This window comes from Schistosoma mansoni, chromosome 7 (assembly GCF_000237925.1).
Source record: "Schistosoma mansoni strain Puerto Rico chromosome 7, complete genome".
NCBI classification, from domain to species: Eukaryota; Metazoa; Platyhelminthes; class Trematoda; order Strigeidida; family Schistosomatidae; genus Schistosoma; species Schistosoma mansoni.
In genome coordinates, this window is record NC_031501.1 from 6,580,653 (window position 1) to 6,604,101 (window position 23,449).

A 23,449-nucleotide genomic window follows, 5' to 3' on the forward strand; every position below is an offset into this window, starting at 1 on the left:
TTTATTATTCTTAAATTGATCGTTTGATATTTTGCTTATCATCTTCACTTTTAATTACAGTAAGTCTTATCTCACTGAAAATGAGTATATAGTTTGTTACAGTTTAAAGTATGCTTGTATGCTCTATGATTGACTGATATAAATAAATTTAAGTGATTTGTCACAAATACAGTTAATCATAAACACGATAGAACTTGGCACATGTGTGCACATTAGTTCAAGTTACGTTACATTAGGTCAGTGTGATGAAATTATCAAGACAAATTCCAGAGTAGAAGAAAAGAACATTCATAAGCAATATGACTGATTAAAGAAGAATAAATGAGATTGCGTGATAAAAAGTTTAGAATAACTATGAAACTCAAGGTCTGTGAGGGGAGGAAAGAATGAGTGTATCTATGTCATTGTAACTGATTCTGAGTATTTTTACACATCCTAAGTCATTGGTGATGATAGTGCCAAAAACTTTAACCAAGCAGTCTGCACCTTTCAACACAGCTTAACTCAATATTCAATGACTTTTAAGTTACAGATATTACCACTAATCTTGACCTATAAGTGTAGGTTGGATACTGGGAGATGAAATTTAAATGTAACTACTCAATCCCATTAATAGTATCATTTTAAAACGTATGCTAGATCATTTCCCCAGAAAATTCAGAGCTGAAAGTCTTAACTTGTTCTGGTTAAAACTTTATCAAAGAACTAGGTTGAATGTTCGAGTCCCAACCCTACCTACAGACCCATTTATATTCATGTATTCATGTATTACATAACATTATCAACAAAAATTTGGTTAAATGTTCTATAAAAGTACTTTCATCATTCATTATAATTTTTTCAGTTTTAATCATTAAGAATTTGAACAAAGTTCAAGAGTCGATTTTGTAATTTAACCAACAACGCAATAAAACTCAAGGAAATGGATGTCATTTTTTAAAAAAATCTATAGTTTGGAAACGGTTTGCAAAAATGAGGAGAAAAGGGAGAAAAAACTAGGGGATAAAATCTTTAAAGATCTTCCATATAAATAACTTGATGTGATACAAATCAAACATTTACTTTATTTATTTATATAAACACATAAATATTGGTACAAAAGGGCACCAGATATATATGCTCCACAAAAATCTCATCTGATTTGTGTGAAGGCTGTGATACTGCCCGGATGCCCAAACTGAAGCAGGTGGTTTTCTTAGGGGGCCACACCCGGAGCCTTTGACCTAAAGATCTGATCCACAAAGCTACGGAGCAACGTGAGGAGATGCAGTCCCATGGTTACCGGTCATCAACAGTAGGTTCATACGTCATTTGTTCTCTCAGGATCCTGGAGCCCATATGCACCATTGGTTTGGAATCAGGGTTTTCCAACTGCCCTAAGTGGACTTTCCGTGTCCACCAACCCGGTAAAGCACCGGACATTGGCTTTTCGTCCTCTCAATTTCGTAAACAACACCCGCGCCACGAGAAGGCAGTGAGTAGGACTTCGCTGGCAGAGGCTATACACGCGTGGCCATATGAGAGCATTTCGAGAGGGAGAGCGGGCTCTCCTCACTCTCGGCCGTACCAGGGCATTTGGGGGCCAAACCAAACAAATACAAACTGATAATAAATACTTTACAACTCAAACAAATATTAGCTAATAATTATTACTTTTCGATATGACCTTGTAATTTGTTGATGAACAAAGGAAAATTGATCGCTTTTTTATCAATATAGATTGCTTAACAACGATTATAACCATCACCAAACTAACTGGAACAAATACGATGATTTTTTATTTTAAGAAATCACACACGAATGTGTAAGACTCAATGAAAAACACAAGAAAATATGGACAGATAGACTTTTTGGTTGAGATCATGGATCAACCAATGTTAGACCACCAATGAAAACCTGGGAGCACTGGAAGGCCGTTTCGTCCTAGCATGGGACTTCTCAGCAGTGCGCGTCTACGTTCTCTCATGCGGGACTTAGACCCAAGACTTTCGGTCTTGCGCGCGAATGCTTAACACTTTGACCACTGAGCCGGCATCCAACGGTGTTAATGTCTAACTTCAACCGACTCACGAAATTTCGCGACCATCTTCCACTACCTGAGGTAGATACCTGTCTCTACCTGACACGGATTAGCTCCACTGATCGCGGCTTCTCGCTAGAACTCAGAGAAATACTTCGCGAAGTTAGTCACTAGTAAGCACATGGTATTTATCAGTATGGGGTCGTGGAGATTGTCAAGTTTTTGATTAGGATCGTGGATGCGCACTGCTGAGGAGTTTCATAATAGGACAGAACGGCCGTCTGGTTCTTCCGGGCTTTCAATGGTGGTCTAAAGTCGGTCGATTCATGATCTCAATCAAAAACGTAACAACTTCCACAACCATATTCAGATATTTATTGTTAACACGACAAAAACAGATTTCTAATAGTATGGCGAGGGCAGGTCATGGAGATTGTTGAACTTAGCGGTTCACATCACAGGTCAAATTCAGACAGACAACCATTGTAAACCAGAAAACACTGGAAAGATATTTCCTCGTAATATGAGACCCTTTAGAATTGCTTATCCACGAATAAATTGGAGGTCGTACCAAGGATCATCAGGTTCCGCGATGAGCGTGTAACAAGCAGACCATCAAATTAGTATCAAAATGGTTCACAAATCAAACTTCAATCAACTGATGAGTATTGCCCAATCATCTAATGCTAGTCATGTGAAAATACCTCACATTCGACAAGGTTGGACTCCATTGGTCACGGTTTCACACTAGAACTCAGGGAATAACCTCTTGAAATTATTCACTAGTGAACACATGATTATTATTAGTGCAAGGGAGGGGTTTTGTGAAGATCTGATATAACCACGATCGAACCACTTATTTTGATATCGATCTACCTTATATTGATTAACAAATTTACTTTTAATTACGCTGTTACCCCTCGTAGAGCATAGGCCGCACATATTGTCAAACAAATTATATTTCAAATAAACTGAAACTTAATCGACTTACAATTGATTGACTAATAATTTTAATATTGTGAGAATAAAAATTTCATGACTGAGAAACCAATAGCATAGTAGGAAACCCGTTTTTTACAATGATAATAGTATTGTAAAAATGAAGACACGTTAACAACGAAACAAATGTTATTGATTTATCTACATCTACCCATGCTTCTTATCCAATCCCCAGTAGTAATTTTAGCAAAATTATTGACAAATCAGACCACATAATCAGGGAGAGATGACGCCGATGTACACTGAACTATCAAACTCCAATCATGTTGATTACAATGATCTTTAGAAATGAATCATTGAGATATACAGTTAGTAGAGTTCTACATCTTGGTTAAGTATATGTTGAGCTGATGCTCACAGAACTTTAGATTCTATTTCATCCAAATCATATAGGAATATGAAGAGAATTTTTAATTGAAAAAGTGACTTCATTGTACCAGTATACTGATTATCTTCAGCTTTGTATGGCAATAATACAAAGTGAATCTAAGTGTTTAATTCAAAAGGTTAGGAAGGAATTGAAAATAATCTAGGAACTATTGAGTAGGAGTAAAGATCGGTAAAAGTCTGGAACCCATACTGTACGTGTGGAGTTAACGATCCTTTTTTCGATGTTTAATAAGAGTACAATACATAGGATTTTCTCGTCCAGTTAATGGGTGAGTGCTGCATATAAAAGTGTAACCCTTAGTGGGGTTTTTATTTTAATCACCTAACGCTATCCAGTAAAAACACGTTACCGTATCGCATCCCAATCTGAAAAGGTCACCCTCCCTCTTAAATTTTGTTATCTGCATATCATCCTAAACCGATTTTTATTCGTTTTCATGCCCATTTTTTGGCTATATTTCATGTTTGACATTCGTCATTTTATTTTGTATTCACGCATACAACTAATTTTTGCAGGACTAATAATCTTTTTAGTTACTGTGAGCACCATACTTGATTAGTTTCCGAAGTTTCAGAGGAAAAACTGTTTGTTCTTGTAGCTTTTCCTAATGAAATGACACGGTTTTGCACCTTTCCTTCGTTGTGATAATCGGTAAATATTTGCAATCTTATACACTGGGATTTTAGAAAGAAGTGGTGTATGTTTACGATTATAAAGATAGGAATCGCTAACCAATTCTTCCTCTCGTTTCGTTACCCTAATTAGCTTTTTCTTGTTTGTAAAGGTTTCAGTTTTACATTCTTGATTTTAGGGACTGAAATTGATTAATTCGGTGTTGGGAATTTGAAGCTAAATGTACTGGGTTCAAGTCTCATTGTGAACATCAATATTGGGATTCAGGTGGATCCAACCAATCAATCTCAAATAGACCGAAATACACATCTGGGATTCGACTGCTACCCATATACCGAATATAACAAGAGCTTTTTTTTCTTTCGTCCATATTAAAAAAATCAAAGAAAAATATTTATAAAACTTCCCGGGAAATTTCAATGTCTTTATTGTCAGTTATCTACATTTTCATAAGTTTATCAATAAAAATACACGAAACAATGATGAATATTCACTTAGTATTGTTTGTTTGAATCTTCGCATTGATGTTTAGGACTGCAACTGGTCAGTATCTTATTGGCATATGTGCATACTGTTCGTATTGCCTCGATATAGCCTTAATTCACAATCATTGTAAGCAAAGATGAATAGTGGCTAGCAGTGGAATCCAGGACGCATGTTTTGTCCTATTTGGGACGCGTCAGCTGGATGTACCTGCATCTCAGAGTTAATGTTCACTCTGGGACTCGAACCCAGTACCTTACGCTTCAAACACCATCACATTATCCATGGGAAGATTCAAACAAACAATAATAAGTGAATTCAAATTTCACCCCATTGCACAAACAAGTGACAATCAGGACTCAGTAGCTGAGTGGATAACGCGATGGCGTTTGAAGCGAAAGGTACTGAGTTCGAGTCCTAGAGTGAACATCAACTCTGAGATGCAGGTACATCCAGCTGACGAGTCGCAAATAGGACGAAACGAGCGTCCTGTATTCTACTGCTAGCCACTATCCATCTTTGCTTACAATGATCAATATTGTTTGAAATTCGTAACTAACTTATCTGTGTAGCATAAAATTCAGTGTTTATTCTATTAATAATACTTTTTTATATATTATAAATCATTTTCTTCAAAGCTAATCACACCATAAATTGTTCTCTTTCAGTATACAAATAAACAAATAATATTCATCAGACATATGATATGACTATTGAAACAACAAGTTCAATCTCATTGAATTTCATATTCGTTTGAAGTTTAATTAGTATTTTTTTTCGTTTTGGTATCTGACAAATCACTCCATATTCATGTTGTCTAGTGACATATTTCTCTAGTAATGATTTACAGAATTTAATTCATTCAGTAGAATCTAGTGTATATCTATACTCACAACGGGGATCGAACCTAGAACATTCAAGTTATATAGTGAGTCCTTAACTTTTAAATCATTGAGTTGGTATCTACTAGTTTACATTTCACACTTCAATCAATTCGAATTATTCCATAACCGTTTTCCGTTATCATTGGTGAATAACTGCCTTATACCCATTATGTTTGAACTCCACTGATCGAATGGTTTCTGTTTTTCAGTAGTAGTAGTAGTAGTATAACTAAAAATAATTAGTGAAAAAAATTCCACAATTCCCACAAATCTTCTCTAATAAAAAATTTTACTAGGTTGATTGAATTAATTAAACTTATTACTTGACTAGGCTGACAAGTACATATTGACTTTCTAGTTGCCCTATTATAATAAGCTAATTGTTTCGCGAAAACAGTATCAATTCTCTCTTCTAAAGAGAGATGTAGCCTTCACATCATGATTTAAATTGAGGACATTTCCAATATTTTTTTTATAATTGAAATAGACGTTTTTCCTTATTTTCTAAGCCTATCATCAAATATGTGACCTTAATTTCAGTCTCAAAAAAAATTCTTGTTTTGAGATCTAAGTGTTCAAATGTCGACATATCGATTGTGAAAAAAGCAAAGTCGAATATAATGAAAATATTAAGCATATAACACACGGATAAAGTAATTTTGTTCTTTCGAGACTTAGTATTGGAATGTTTCGTTTATACGGCAGATTGTCTTATGTATTTTTTTATTATCATATACTGGACGTTACTACTATTGTTTGTTTGGTTCACATTAATAAGGGTCTGAACAAAAGAGGGAGTGAAAAAAGGTTCTGTTAAAAAGGGCTCACATTAATAACAGCGACTGTGAAAAGGACGCATATTAAGAAAGTTAAACACTGAAAGGGTGAATAACATTTTTAGTGATGTGAATTATGTTCGATTTGCCCTTTGTTGTGTAATCCTTTCCTAAAACGAACAATTTGGTTCAGGGGTGGCATTGAGGCTTTAACCAACTTATTGGCGCCGCTTATCTAAGTATACAGAAATTTACTGATCCTCTAAAAAAAGTCAAAAAAAGTCTAAATGGATTGAAAACTAAACAGTCTGTTGCAAGAATTAAGCAACAGTACCTAAAGAGAAAGTAGCTGTACTTATCAAACTGGTCGTAGAGGATAATCAAAACATATAGTTACTAGACTATCTACGAAGAATATCGTTAGCACTGAAAACTTATTCAAAGTGAAATTCATCGAACATTTCTCAAGCATTTTCGAAACATTCCTACAAATAGACTATACCCTAGCTGTTCGCATTGGAAGTACGAGATAACATGAATAGGGTAATAAAAATAACAATTTGTTACCAAATTCGACGAATTAAAGTACTTGTAGAAAATAGATTATTCTTTAAGCGTTTAGAAAACCACTTTTTTGATTTGTCGATGGGCAGAAGGACAGAAGGCGAATCAAGCATACTTCACACCATTAAAAAGTTTATGCCACCTTATAATTCTTGCCTTTAATAATATGTGCTTTTTTGATGGTCACCCTTATTAATATACCCCCTTTCGAATGGACGCCTGCTTGTTTCAATCCATTAGTACTTCATAAAACATTTACAAAAGTTTAGTGTTATATATATATATATATACGGACTAAGTTATCCGATCATGTTAGAGACGATGCTGAAGTTCACGTCAAGTTTATCAGTCAGTTCACGATTTTATCATCTCATAAGTTCAATGACAATAAGATTAATCGCTATGGACTGTACAGGATATTTGAGATTGTAATATGTTAAATTTATGTTTGAAATAATTTCAATGGTTAAGATTTCGGTAATTTCAACATTTCTTCTAGCAAACTGGTCTGACATTGCTTAGTGTATTAATCAAGATCATATGATTTTCCAAACCAGCTACTTGAATACAAGAGCCAAAAGTGAGTAGGAAGCTTTGGTTGACAAACCGAATCGAGAATATTTTCATAACTCATTTATGAATATAGACACGTGTCCCTTAGAAAGTGTAGTCATACTTTTGAGAGATAGTGTGTACCCATCGACATCTCCCACTCCTAAGTTAGCTAATGGCTGATTTCCCCTACTTAAAAATATGTCTGGCTCTGTAGGTTAAGCTGTAGGAATTCGGTTGGGGGTACGATATTATCGAGTAGTTATTATTACATAAGATACATACAATGAATAGCATAATTATAACTTCCTAGTATGTTGATTGTAGCTAAAATTCTGAAATATCCGATTACCTTTATAAATTAGACAAAGATTTGTGATGAGTTAGCTATTACTGTTAAATTAACTAGACGTTGAGATTATCTACATCTTCTATGTTAGTCATTCAACACTACATGATTTATTTAAAGTTTTAAATAAGCTGGTAGGTTAGAATTTCATAACATGAATTCCTGAAGACAGCTGAAACTCAAACTAATAGTTTTTGCGAAATCTTTAACGGTGTATCCTTATCCAGTTGATAGATCACATGAGTATGTCTGGATAAGCTGCCGGTGATTTATGACGATATATCAAGATAGATTTACACATTTTGTAACTAAGCAATTTTTGAGTTTAGTAAGAAATTGTTGGATTCTGCAAAAAACCTAAAAAACTTGAACAAATGAACCCACGCAATAGTCGTATGCATTGCTTGCTAAAGTTCTCATTTAGTTATTCAATGTAAGATTTTACTGAGATATGCAATGGGTCAAGCTATTAAATCATTTTAAAAGTGCGATAAAATCAACAAGGTGAATGTTAAGAGTTTGGATAACAATAGAAATGATGATAGTAACATTAAACATCGAGAATGTTGTTTGATGAGAAGGAATGAAATAAGGAAGTATAATAGATAAAATAACATTGGGATTTTATATTTAGTTACATAGATGGTAAAAATGGATTCACCTGCCCCATTGTGATCGATTATGAGTTGTGTCCCAATAGGTCCTTAGTCACTGAGTACGAATATTGTACAAACACAAACTAGGTCATCTATAACTATCAACGCGACTCAAATCGACAGTCAATGACTTTATAGATTAGTAACACGTCTTGGTTTGTCCAGCTTCAGCTTTTTCCCCCTAGTCTCACTCTAGACAAAACTGGGGATCGAGGTAGACACATGTTCAAGACAATTCGATTGATGGAGATTTACAGTTACACAAAACTATTCTTCATCTCTAAATAGTAATCTGCACCTAGCCTATTAAACTTTCGAGGGTATTAAGTAGGTATCAGTAACTGGTAAGTGCCCCCAAATGCCCTGGTACGGCCGAGAGTGGGGAGAGTCCGCTTTCCCTCTCGAAATACTCTCACATGGCCATGTGCATATAGCCTCTGCCAGGAAAGTCCTACTCACTACCTTCTCGTGGCGGGGGTGTTGTTTACGAAATTGAGAGGACGAAAAGCGAATGTCTGGCGCTTTAACCGGGTTGGTGAACAAGGCGAGTCCACCTAGGGGAGTTGGAAAACCCTGATTCCAAACCAATGGTGCACATGGGCTCCAGTATCCTGAGGGAACAAATGGCGTACGAATCAATCATTGATCACCAGCTACCATGGGACTGCATCTCCTTACGATGCTCCACTGCCTTGTGGACTAGACCTTCAGGTCAAAGGCTCCGGGTGTGGCCCCCTAAGAAAACCACGTGCTTCAGTCTGGGCACCTGGGCAGTATCACAGCCCTCACACAAATCAAATGAGATTTGTGAGGCGCATATTTATTTGGTGCTTCCTTGTAACAATATTTATGTGTTTAAATAAAATAATTTCACCGGGAAAATGCACCAGGGAACTATAAGTCTAATGACTCTAATCAGCAGGAGCGATTCATTGATTCAATTACATGAGATTTATATGACACAACTCGCGGTCAGGAGTAAAAATGACACTACTAGTCTTTTGAGTCATGTTATTTGTTCAATATTCAATTATGAGTTGAGTGGCGCAATATTTAAAGTTTATGCCCCATTGGTATATATTGTAAAACGAACAGTACATGCTAGGCGTTTTTCTAGGTAACGATTTAGTTCCATGTTTACTTCGGTTACAAAACTAGGAGAGACATACGAGAGTAGGAAAATATGCAGCAAAAACAACTAAATTGATCCATCGCTGAGTATCAACCAATATCACGTTTGTCTAGCCTCAGATGTTAGTCGAATCCTATTGATCAATCTGCAATGCGGTCACTAGTTTAAGTAGTTGGACATCACACAAATCATTTTTCTTCGGTTGGGCGGTTGAAAAAGGTCATCAGGGAACTCTGGTCCTATGTAACATGCGGGTTCCCTTTCGCCAGTAACGCACACCTAAAGTTTTCAAGGAAATGATGCTCCCGGTGGTATCTGAACCCGCGTTAGCCAGATTCACGAACTGAAACTAGCTGCGGCTCAAATGGCTCAGTAATACAGTCTTAGACTATGAAACTGTGACGCGAGTCTGAATGTCACAAGGAGCATCACTACCCTTAATATTGCATGTGTCTTGAAAAAAAGTGCCAGGCAGTAAGAAACGTGAGTCTGGGTATCCGACAAACTACATCCAACTACTCAACACGCAAAAATAATTTCATTAAACGCCATTTATGGTAGGAATCTTGCTTTAAACCCTTATTTAGTGAACAGATGAATAGAGAGAAAAACATTTTTAGACAATTTTTTTCATTATGACTACATTCACATGTATACGACTCACAATAATGATAAGAAAATACTGAGTAGTAATTTTACGTAATAATGCTGTAGTTTTACATTTCAATACAAAAATAATGGCAAATTATTAACCAATTGATTAATGGGATGTACTAATTATAACAAGCAAAGTAATTCTATGTAAACATTGAACACATGTAGTTCGATGGCTCGTAGATCGTATGGTATTTAATGAGAAAATCGTTAAGATTAACAGTCAATTTTATCATTATCAAGTAGGCGAAAAGGGACAGATGTCAAATTTATGCAAGAACACGAAAACGAAAGAGATTCCAAGAGTTTTAAAAAGTGGGATGAACCAAAGTTCCGTCGTGACCCACATTTTTATCCTCTTTATCTATAGCCAAAGTATGGAAAAATTGTGTACATATTGTTTTAGAGTACCAGACATGTTAGTGTTAAATTTAACGGCTTTAGCACCCCGCAAAGAACGGATTCATAAACCATGCAGAAAATTTGGTTAAATACGACAGAACACTTTATTCAGGTTGACTGGTTCTTTGTCGCTGAGGTGATGGTGTTAGATGATATAATAAAGAAATTGCTCGATTGTACACTACATAACTGGCTCTATATGAGTAATTAAACTGACTAACACGAATAAATGTGGTAAATTCAAATGGCATATATTTGTTGACGACTTTTATTATCAGGCAATTGCAAGAAACGGCACTCCATTCGGATGCAGTGAGTGTGCTGTTTAGAGCTTTTCTTAAGTTATATGTTAGTATTTCGCAGACACAGTCATCTTTGAGCTGTAACTTTACAAAATCTAAATGCGGAAAAATTGCTACAACAAGCTTTATTATACTCTACTTCATGTGTTTATTTATGAATTAGGGAAGACATTCTTACTAAGTTACGGGTACCATTTAATTAACATGCGAAATGCTTTAGAACGATGATTAGGGATTCTTATTAAGCTATCTATGAATGATGAAGCTACTTATCCTGATAATCATGATGTTAACACATTCGATAATAATTGACAAACTATGGTTAACGACTTAACACGGAGTATACTTTGTTTTTAATTTTTCATATTAGCTGAACAAACCAAAGGTACATTAACACGTCGGGCAAACAAGAATTTGTAGATTTACCTGCTAACCCAAGCGAACTTTTCACCAGAAGCTAAATAGTTAAGATATTGAGGACTGAAAAGCGAATCTTACCGATTATATCACTGGCTTGAATGTTACAGCTTCTGCTACTAGGAGGAAGATCTTTTCGAAACATTTTAGTAGTTAATTTGTAATATTCTTCAGATTATGAACGAATTAGAAACACCATTGTGTAAGTGACAGCTTGAATGAACCAACGTAACCAACCAACTATCAGTAACGTCTTCAGTTAAATGTACACCGTAATCTGGGTTATTGGTTCAACCCTCAAACCTTGCTAAATAGTACACTTAAACCATTTAGTTTTTGAAACCTGTCTTTTAGTAGTTAGATAATCACGCTTATTGTCGAACGTTATGATTTGATTATAATTTTTGGCGAGGTCTCTCACCCAGGTCCTAAGACTGGAAAGTTTTGGGATCCAGTATGAAATCGTAAAACGGATAAGTGACTTTCTCGGTTATTGGAGAAAAAGGGAATGAGTAAACGGAACCTTCCCATGGTGTGTATTTCCCCAAAGTAAAATCATTGGCCCCCTTCTTCTTTTCTTAATTTAAGTGACTTACCTACTGTAACAAAGTCACCTATTCTGCTTTTTACAGATGACATTAAGCCTTGGAGGCCCATACACATTATGTCAGGTTGAATAGTATTGCAGGATGATTTAAAGTCACTAAGCAAATGGGTTTACAGCCGATCATTTTGAGAGATAATAATAAATAACTGTGATGGCTGGCGTCACAAGTGAAATTGTATTGCCTTAAGTAATGGACTATATAGATCTAGGAGTCATAATAATCAGAGACCTCAGAACTGTGAATAACTGCGAGACTGACGCTGTCAATGGCTTCAGCGTTTTATGAGCTGTTTGTAAGGTTCAAGCGACGGGTAAGAGGCGGATATGATGGAACCACTAAAACGGCGAAATATCTCGCTAGCGCATCTTGTAAGGACAGACTGAGTTGCCTCAACCTACTTCCGTTATCTTGGGTTACGAGGTGATCTGATATTGACTTACCATATAGTGAACGACAATCTTCATGTTAATTTCTTATCTTCTTCTTCCATCTAGAATTAATCTTCTAAGTGGACGTTCAAGAATAGTTCAAAGCCAAGATCAAACGGCTTACGTCTGAAGACCCGTCCCTCAAACCGAGCAGTGAATTTCTGGAATTCCCTACTAGAACACGAAACATCAGCACTATATGTTGATACGTTCAAAGTGACGTTGGATCTCCACAGTACTACATGTTGTGAAGATCATAATAGGTCTTTTGACTTCATATCTTTATTAATGAAGACTGATTATACCGAAATCGAAGTCAAGTCTGACTGTTTCACGTCAGAAATCACAAGTGGGTATTGTCTTGTGTAACCCCCTAGGAACTACGGAAATATGGAAAATGTTGGCCCTGCATTCCGTAGGTTAGAAACAGAGTGTCATTACTATCGCTGGTGATAAGGATTTCAGCAACTTACTGAGTTACCCACAACTACGTTTACAAGAACTTCTTGTGAATGAACTAGTTAGCTAAGTTTGAATATTAATCAACATTGCAATATGACAAAATATGTGAGAATTATTCAACAGGCTAGAAGAACAAAGGGTTAACATAAGTAAAAATCGGTCGATGAAGTTAGTGTGAATATGGGAATTACTAACACGTTCAGTTCCTTTGGTCGGCCTAACTAGTGATCGATCGTGATATTATTAGGTATTAGGTGGATTTATCTCTTCCACTAGTATGATGGACCTAATCTCAAAATTTTAGATCTGCCATAACGTGACTATCTAGTCTATAAGACCTTATATGGAAGTCACATCATTTCCCAAGTTGGCCGGTACTATCGTGTCAGTCAGTACGTTCTGCTAAGGAATTCTGTGGCACATATTTGAACTAGATATGGAATAATATGTTTGATATGAGAAAGGAAGAATGTACATAGAGTGATGATGCCTGGATTGTCGAACCATGTCATACTGATTAAATGTTCCGCGTTCACCATTTTTGAACTCTAAATTTCAACCGTGAGATGTGAATCTTCTTGGTTATCATATGATCCGCCTGAAGAATCGTGCCGTTGCTAACCAATATAATTGCAGACGTTCATTGCTCTGGTATTATTCCTGTAGGAATGCTTTGGTAGTACTCCGGTATACCAAGAAAGAGTATTTGACTTCAATAGTCAACAATTCGATCCTAAATAAATAAAAAAATACTGTTCTTTTGGACTACTTTGTCAACATTCTTGACAAGTACACCTCGAAGTGGTTGTTCAATGTCCAGTCTTCAGAACAATGATAATCACTGCGATTTTTGTAGTAATGTGAAGATGTATCAATGAGTGTTGCAAAAGTTAAGCTTATTAATCTAGTATTACAGTTTGATCCAATAGTTGTGGTCATCTAAAAAACCAAAACGTGAAATTGGATGCATGAGGTACTGACACATGCTTCATTATTATTATTATTGGGATTTTCCTGGCTGAGATATTAAAAATATGTTATTTTTATTAATAACAACCCGTCTGATGCTCAGTTTGTTTGAAATCATCAAGTCAAGCCTTAGTAGTAATATCATCAAACTCACTATTTTAAAGACGTTTCCACTCACGAAATGTTTGTTGACGAAGAGTTGAGTGGAAAATAATGGAAAAAGATTATTCACTGCGTACACCAACTGGGAGGGCGTACTAAAGATTTCAAAGACAAGTTGCAATATATTTTTCCGTTACCTTAATAGCGAATTTCAGAATATCGTTCAGGTTGTGAATTCTATTGATGTGGCTTCTGTTCCCTTGAATCTCTCACTTCTACAAGTCATCAGTGGCCCTCTTCACCTAGGTTTTCCCTGATGTCACTGGCTATTGACCTCGACTTTCACAGTGTCTTCTCTATGTTTAATAATTCTCAACTGATTACTGATAGCGAAAACTCTGTAAAAGGACTCAGATTGTCCAGAGAGATGACGTTGTATACCAACTATTGACCCAGCGGTCAAGCCAACAATGCGAATTGAATTTTAGTTGAATAAGAAACAGGAATTCTTGACTTCATTATTTTTCATCCTCTGAAACCGTAACTAAATTACCAGTCTTATGCGCCTCTTATGTGAAACTGACTCGGATGCTACTGGAGTAGTTAGCATAAAGGTTTCGCCGCCAATCAAACACATTGATATAGAAGTTGATAGGTGGTAGAAACCTATTAACTACACTCTTTCTTAGTCTGTCAATCTATACCTCCTTTCACCTAACGCCTCAGGGCCTTCGAACATCTATCCACAGTTCATAAACGACCTGATATATTGAAATGATCTTCATGTTTGGAGAAAGTACCAGATTCCATCGATCATTTGACTTTTCACGGATTCTTCTATACGACACATGGCTGGGTCTACAGAGGCTCCTCCCCCGTAAATAAAGAAAAATGGTAGCGTTGTATATCATTGTGTTGTTAGAGACGATTTTACAATGAGGCAAATGATTTGAAGTTATTTTTCTACTACTTTATACATATAGATTGCATTTTTGTTAAATATTTCGGTTTCATCATTTTCTTATCACCCTAATTCTAAGCTTTTACTTGAACCTTGTACTGGTAAACATTGGTTCGGGGCAAGCCAGTACTGGACCAACCACCAGGCATAAAGTATAAGTCTTCACAGTCCTTGCTGCGTATTAGTTGCTTAAGGTCGTCTACGATTTTCAGTTTGTTGTAGAACGTTGTATACCGTTCAACACTGATTTCGTAATTACCTCAGTTGATTTATATAAGTTAGAGAAGTGTTTCTGATCTCTTATGGTCTTCTCGTTCACTCGTTATGTGAAGTGTCATCTTGATGGGTACATCAGCCAGACGTTTTAACATACTTGTTAGTAGAGAATGTGGAATTCACTTCCCCGATTTTCAGATCCCGTTCCACTTCCATGTTGGAAAGGAGAAGAGGCTGGTATCTAGTGTTGATCTTGGCAATAGCGGTGTCTCAGTCTATCCCAATTTCTTTTTCAAATTCTTAAAGTTAGAGCTTTAGTCGCGTGTTGTGATATTGGATTCTACCTGTTGATCATTCGATAGGAAAGTCGACTCGAGGCTGACAAGTTATTTGTTATAGGTTTGTCAAATCTTTGGAATGTCCTAGTAACTTTTTTTGATGGCAAGAAAAATGAGGGCGTATGAGATGCAAATTTATCATGAGTAAAGTCTTATTCAATTGACCTCTGGTTCTCCTATAATACAATGGAGATAGATTTATTCTAACCAGTCTATCATCTTAACAATTCCAGGAATCAGCTTAGTTGAGTTTCCTCGAATCTTTTCTAATGGCTTACTTTCTCCTTTTCATTATGTGCTAGTCGGTAGTATCCTTATCTGCAGTTAAGGTCGAACGAATGCTATGCATATAGTTGAAAGGGTTTTAGTATCAACATGTCTGTAAACTCTAAATGTTGATCACAAATGCCTAGAGCCTCTGGCGGGTATCTCACGGCAATGTGTTGTAGTTCTTAGGTCTTGTGTGACGACGAATTTCAGATCATTGTGTATGGCGACAGGACGCCCGAAGTTACTCCTTGTGTATATGTTTATATCTTCATTACCAATGTGGGATATAATGGGTTTGGAGGTGTTCATTGATAACTCCCGAATTCTAGACATTTCAGTTAACTCATCCAGGTTATTTCGAAACTTTTACCAATCACCTTCATTTTTATATCCAAATTATAACATCGTCAAAATATAACTAAACCAATGATAACAGAGGACTTGGAAGGTTATTTACACACAGGATGAACGACATTGCCCTCCCCAAACTGTGCCCTGAGGTATTTCGTCAAACACAGTTTCGTAGCTAGACAACTTCAAATTCAATCTTACCATTTGTTGACCGTCAGCTAGGAAGTCCTTTATCCACATAAATAAGCTTCCTTCAATTCCGATATCATTTCACGTGAATAATAACCGATTGTGAGGAATTTTGTCAAAAGCCTTAATGAAGTAAATGTAGGCTACATATATAAACAACTTTTGATCTTTAAGAGCTCATGAACCTTAATGGGCTACTAATAAGTTTGTGGGATATGATAAGCATGTTATAAAGCTGTGCTGATTTTAAGAAAGGGTCCGGTTTTTATTTTGATACATAAACAACTTCGAATAATCTTTTCAAAAAATTGTAACAACCAGGCTTGTGAGGCTTACTGGTTGATAGTCCTCAGGTTTGATTTTCGTACTTGGTTTGAGATGTGACTTACATTGATGTTCTTTCTGTCCTTTGGTGACATACTTCCAGACATGCTGAAACATATGCTTGAAGGATTTGTAATAAAATTGACTAGTTCTTTTAGTGAACAAGGATTCATTTTATCGTGTTCACTAGAGGTTGACGCAGTGAACCCTAAAGCTACTGACCGGTGGCTCTTCTCTCCATACCTTCAAAAATTATGGAGTCCCTAATATACGACGGTATACATCAATGCTTATCATCCCTAGAGTTCTTCTCAGCCCAACAGCATGGTTTCAGAAAGGGTCATTCTTGTATGACCAACCTGCTGACTGCGGTGGTTAGATGGACAACTATCCTTGATCGCAAGGGGAAGGTCGAGGTCATTTACCTTGATTTCTCAAGAGCTTTTGATGGGGTCAACCATATATGTCTTATCAATAAGCTTAAACGATTGAGTGTCAAACTCCCTTGGATTGACTGGCTCCAAAACCAACATTTTAAGGTCAGGGCTAATTTCACTTTCTCTCAGGCTATGGAATGTCCTAGTGGGGTCCCCCAGGGCTCAATACTAGGACCTCTTCTCTTCTTGATTTATATTAATGATCTTCCTCAATAAGTTTCATCTGACTTATTGATTTTTGCTGATGATGTGAACTTTGGAGAGAGATATACTAGTACTTCAGGAGGATCTAACTCGAATTCAAAGTTGGGCAGACGACAACGGACTTACCTTAAACACTTCAAAGTGCAAAGTAGTCCATCTGCGACATGTTGCAGACTATAGTTAAGACTTAGGTAGCTCCTCTCTAGAAGTTTCTGAAGTCGAAAAAGATTTGGGAGTGTTGGTACCCTACGACCTGAAGTCGTATACGAACTGTGACAAAAACGCCTTTCAAGAAAAACTTTGAGCTATTAACACTGGAGCTCATTTTTGGCCAGTTTGACAGTAGAACTTTCCACATAATCTTCAACACTTTTATTCGTCCTCATTTGGAGTACGAAAGCATAGTATTTCCTCCCTCCCTCCAAAAGGATAAGGACACACTGGAACGCATCCAACGTCGAGCCACGAAATTAGTTCGGGGACTCAAATTCAAACCTTACGAGGAGCGCCTCCAATCACTTAATCTTTACCCGTTAGAGTACAGACGTCTTAAAGGTGACCTTCTTATGACTTACAGTATCCTTAAAACTTCTAGTCATCCCCTTAAACATCTAACCCAAAGGCTAACACCCAGAAGCTGGAGACCCAACATAGCAAAACAGACAGTAGACACAACTTCTACTCCGTAAGAATTGTCAAATGCTGGAATTCGCTGCCGACTGAGGTAGTCTAAGCGACTTCTCAGGAGTCCTTTAAGAGAAAACTTTACCTATTCTGAAGGACCAAGGATAACATATTTTTATGATTTACTAATTCCTTATTTTCGTCTATTATCGTTAATATACCTAGGTTCTTGCCTGGAGGTATTGGTGATCCACTGCTACTAGATACTTAAGCCCGTTAAGCGAAAGCTTCTTCTATTCTGTCCTCAACCATTTGAACCATTTGAATGGCTTTATTTGTATCAAACTTATTTAGCAGATCGAAGAGTTTATCTGTACATTTAGTTCCGATTGCTTGTTGGAAGTGCTTTGGGAAGTTGTTAAGCAGATCCATTCAAATGACGTTGTACTGTACCAAAATAGGCTTCGGTATTATTTTCTGTTGAAGTCATGCACTCAAACCATAATCTTCCACGGTCCTGAGTCACAAACTGGGTCAACAAGCCATAGTCGCCCGTACGTACTCAGAGGAACAACAATATTGGTTTAATCAAGACCTCAACCTTCCGAATTTCGAAACAACGTCTGAATGTATATAAAAAATGGCCTCGTTTCTTCATTGGACATTGGAACCCAGACTTGTTTAAGCAACCGCGGTTCGCGTGCACATTTGGTTGCTTGTAACGCGATCACCATGCCGGTTAGTTGTGTGTCGTGGTGTACCGTTTTGCTATCGTTTTTTCAATAATATCTACATTGTGCTACTTATAATTAACATAAATTTCGTTTAACAGCTCGCTCGTGACTTGTTACATCCGTCTTTTCGAGAGGAGAAGCGAAAGTGCAAATTGAAACGTTTGGTTCCCTCACCAAATTCCTTTTTCATGGATGTTAAGTGTTCAGGTAAGTCCATGCAGATCCGTTTCAGACTTGTAGGCTGCCTAAAAATCCAGATTGTTTTCAGTCATGCACAGACAGCTGTAGTTTGTCCTGGATGTGACCGAATTCTATGTCAGCCCACTGGTGGTAGAGCACGGCTGGCTGATGGTAAATTAATTTTCTTTATCACCTTAATTTTTGTGTTTACAGGATGCAGTTACCGCAAGAAGGCGAAATGATTTTCTTGTAAATTCCGATTGTTATAATAAACTTATGGAAACAATTTATTTCTAACGGTTCTCGTACCTATTACTAGTACAGCTTTAACCTGAGCTGGTCACGATAAGACGAACTGTACGTCAGTGTTAGTTGCTTGTTCACACCATCCATGATCATTAAGCAAGTTCGTAAGGCTGGTTATGTCTATGAATTACCAGTTGACAGTTCCTCCGCGTCTCGCAAAACATGTAAACAGGTGTCCTAACTGAAGAGTCAATGTACTTCTCCGTGTATTTAATGAGTAGCTAATCGTGTTCAAGTATATCAGTTGTCTGTTGGTCCTGTTAAACATGTATCTCCCTAAATTTAAGCCTTGATTACTGTATGCTTTTGATATCTGTAGTTATGTAATTCTCCGGGACATCATTTACCTTTTTTGCCGTCACTCCGCTTCTCTAGTGCTAGAGTCCCCAACAATTTACGTGGTTTAAATTTAGCTTTTGTTCAAGGTAACTTTGTTTCAGATCGTTGGTGATATTTTTTAGTGAATATGGTAATCTAGTTGTAAGTGTTTTAATCTCCCGTCAGGTGGTAAAGAAGAATCCAACTTTATTTCAATTTGAGTACCTGGAGTTATAATTGAGGTCGATAAGAAAAGCTCAAAGTCGATTGTATGTATGTATCTATACTTAATAGATTAGTAACACCTATTCTCGTTAAGGTTGATTGACACATGGATATCGTCACTTTGTTCTGCTCCATTGTACTCCCTCAGCCCTCAGGGTTGTGCCTGTGAGGAATCTTTTTTTTTGAAGAGTCCACGTTACTAATTTTGGTTCACATTACGTTATCCAAACCAAAGACGTTGCACTTGATTGTAGATCGTCTCAGCATTGATAGTCATCGAATACTCTCTGTCATTTAGAAAATTCGTTCACACTAGTTTTCATTTAGACGGTTAACGCAGTCGAGCAACGTAGGTGTTTATTTCTGGATCCTCGCATGGTGAACATAAGTCCTTTTGATTTTGAGATATACAATTTGATAAGTAGTAATGAAGATTTTTATACATAGCTTGACTTGTGATTCCAAAACGGAAAGCAAACGTATTCTAACTTCTAGTAAACTCCGTGCAAAGTATTCGGGACAGTACGTGGAATCTTCCCAATGGGAATATTGTGAATTGCGTCTGATATTTAGGCTGTTGGGAGCCTCGAAGTAGTATTGTACTTCTTCGCTGTCCTATGTAACACGTGTGTGCTTAGTTATCTCAAATGTTTTTAGCTATAGTTGTGAGGCAATGAAGATGCTTTTTTTCACTAAGACTGCGCGTCTTTGATTTAGTCAGTAAATTTTTGATGTTATTGGTAATTGCTATTATATCCGTCTTATCTACTTTATATACGGTTTGGGAATATCTCGGTTTGTAGGTCATGTTAGTTGCTAGTTTTATTGATATGACTATCTGTGAGAGTACTTAATACGAAATACGTGATTGTTATCTTACACCTGATATCATATTTAGGCCATAGGACGACAGTTGTCATCCACATACCAAAATATAGACTCCAGCGACCTTGAAAGTATTACTGACTAGCTTGTTTTTGTTTTTAGCCAAAATAGCAGTTTCGGGAACCTAAAAAAATCATACAGTTCATTGCAAAACACGTTACTTTCATGTATACGGTTATTAACACTCATGCACACAACAGAAGCGTATTAAGTACAATGAAAAATATCTTAGTTTTCATGAGTGACAGCCATACTTCTGTACCCACTGTTGATCGGTTTCTGTAAAGGTTACAATGAAATACGATTAAAGGATATTCGCAATTAGGTCTCATTTATGTTTTAACTGTTTTTACGTTGATAGTAAGCATACATTTTAACACCATAAATTTTATCTCTTGTCCTATACAAACTAAACTGCTTATTACCGAGGGAATTATTTAAGCTCAAAGTACTGACCAAAGCAATGCGCTTTCGCTCTGTTATATGTATCAAGGCTTTATGCAACAAAGTACTATTTGTTAACCAATGTATTAAGCGATTTTGCAGACAATTCATGTGTCTGTGAGTTACTAATGTCTACCAAGGAAGTGATAAATAACTGTTCTTATCATTTAACTTCCTTCCACATACTGTATGTAAAGTCATGTTTACGTTCGGTACTAGCACGTTCCGCCACATGAAGATGCAATAACAATTTTCCTCAGGAAGGAAAAAATATCTTCGTATTACGAACTGTTGACTACCTTAACTTTTTCATAGCTTCTCGAGTTTCAGTTTTTTCTTAACCAAAGCTTTCAACCTCTTTCGAATCATCAGCGTTTATCATTGTATAGTTGCACTGAACCTCTACACAATGTGGCTTGAGTAACACTGTGTCTGGTTTGTGAGTGAAAGTGAGGAATCTCCACACTCGTGAGAACGTGTATTGTATTTTACTACCTCAATATCTGGAAACGGTTCTTTTCGTAGATATGGACCGGGATTTTGCCTTATATATTAATTGGAGTGATATTATATACAATCTAGTTAGTCTACAAATGTATATGCTAAAACATTCAGTCAGCTACAACGTAGAACCAGGCACATATATGCATCGGTCCAAGTTGCCATGCCTCGTTAGCACAACAAGATCAACACCGGATTTATAGTAGTTAATTTAGTGTTGGTAGTAGTATATAAATTATAGGTTGTATATAAGGATATAGTATAGGAAGGAAGAGAGATATGAAGCAATTTTAGTCTCAAGGTTTAAGGGAAGATAAAGAGTGTATACACCTACGCCATTGTGATCGATTCTGAGCCATGTCACACAGAGTCTCCAACCATTGGTTACGATAGTCACGCGGACCCCAACCAGGTAGTCTGCATCTAAAACATTGAATGTATTTTACTCCATACGAACAGCCGTTTCATCTCAAGTCAGTAACTATTTGCTATTCTTACTTCGGTCCAACTTATTTGTCTTTGATACATCTGGTTGTTTTGCCTCTCAGTAATTATTCAATCAGTCTACTCATCAATTTAGAGGGCTTTCACCCTAATCCTGGATTGTGTCGCTACCAAGGCTTGACTTGGTAATTGCAAATAAATTGAGCACGGGGTGTACATTTTATTATAATTGAATAATATGTCTGCAATATCTCTTTTGATTTACAAATATTGTATGATCATAATTTCACATTGTTTATTTGTCATCATAAGCAGTCATGTGCACTAAATCAGAACTATTAATTGAACCTTATTTGAGTATAGCTTTACTAAATAAGTAAATCATACGACTCAGCAGTGATGGATTGATGTTTTTGTCAGTTTGATTCTCAACATTTTGGAAATAATTATTCTCCGAATAACCTTGGCAGTATTGTTGTTTAGTCAATGGATATGTTAGTTCGCGCTGCTATTCTACGTCACATTAGGGGAATAATCTTATAGCCCGAGGGCAACATACTTTCCATGCTAGTCATTCATATATTGGTTGTTATCCAAGATATAAGTATTACAATAGGTATGATTTTTATAGATTTCGGTTATATATGCCACCTAGGTCTTAAAGCAGCACTGGAGAACCCCGCAATGTATCATAAAGTTAAGAATTAGATTCAGGACTTTCTGGGTTGTAGGTGACAGTACTTTGTCCTCATGAGAAGACTGGAGTTCCCTGAGAGACAATGCTTAACCCTCTTTTTATTTCATGTAGGTAATTTACCTGGCGAGCGAAAGTCATCTGTCTTATTGCTTGCAGATAGCATTGAAGTACGAAGACCCGTATGTAATCATGGTGATAAAGTAGGATTTATGTGTTTAGGAAACTGGACACATGTTCAACTAGGGGGAATGTTGAGATTTTAGATATAGTGAATATAAAAACACCAGAGAACCTACATAAGTCTGACGTTCAGGTTAATCACTGGTAAATAAACATCGACAACAACGAAATTTACGAACCGATTTGAAAAATTCTAGATAAATTTAAGATTAAGTATCAGGTCAAGGGTGGGTACAACCGAAATGAACGTGAACACAATCGCAGGACAAAGGTTAACGATAAGCAATCGATAGGATAAACTGTCAGTCATATGTGGACAAATCTGGATAATTCACTGCTTTTGCTAATTATATTGTCTAGAATGACAATGGAAGCTTCAAGGTAAAAACTTTTGGCTTGTCGCAACAAAACCACTGAATTCATCCATATGAATCGAAAATCTACTGCACTACCTCAGAATTATCATTTAAAGAGTAAATGTGCTTTGAATTCTTGATTAGTGTTTCCATTGTGTGAACACCGAGTGAGAGTGGAATGAAAACATGTATCTTCACATGTTTTAGGCTTCAGTATTCGCTACTATACTGTTATAAGTGATTGAGTCTATCCATTGTCTAGCAATAGGTATTCTGCATGCTCATCAGGTTTCTTCTGGTGAAAATAACTTCCTGGCTTTGTAATGGGGCTTTTACACTAACCCGTAATTAAGTAGTTTCAAACATGAATATTTGCAATTTACGGTCTTCACTAGGAAATATTATAATCAATCAATCGATCCCCCCAAATCCCTAAATATAATACCAGGTAGCGCGTATTTCTTATGTGACTATGTATAACT

General features: G+C 36.6%; 1 protein-coding gene across 1 annotated transcript; it reads left to right on the plus strand.

The window, feature by feature from the left end:
- Positions 1-18,379: 18,379 nt before the first annotated feature.
- Positions 18,380-18,901, plus strand: Smp_041650 (putative 40s ribosomal protein S27). Its single transcript, XM_018798723.1, has 4 exons — positions 18,380-18,435; positions 18,530-18,638; positions 18,672-18,782; positions 18,825-18,901. Exons 1-4 carry the CDS (start codon positions 18,430-18,432, stop codon positions 18,851-18,853), a joined length of 255 nt encoding a protein of 84 aa, XP_018653636.1. The 5' UTR covers positions 18,380-18,429; the 3' UTR covers positions 18,854-18,901.
- The last annotated feature ends 4,548 nt before the right edge of the window (positions 18,902-23,449 follow it).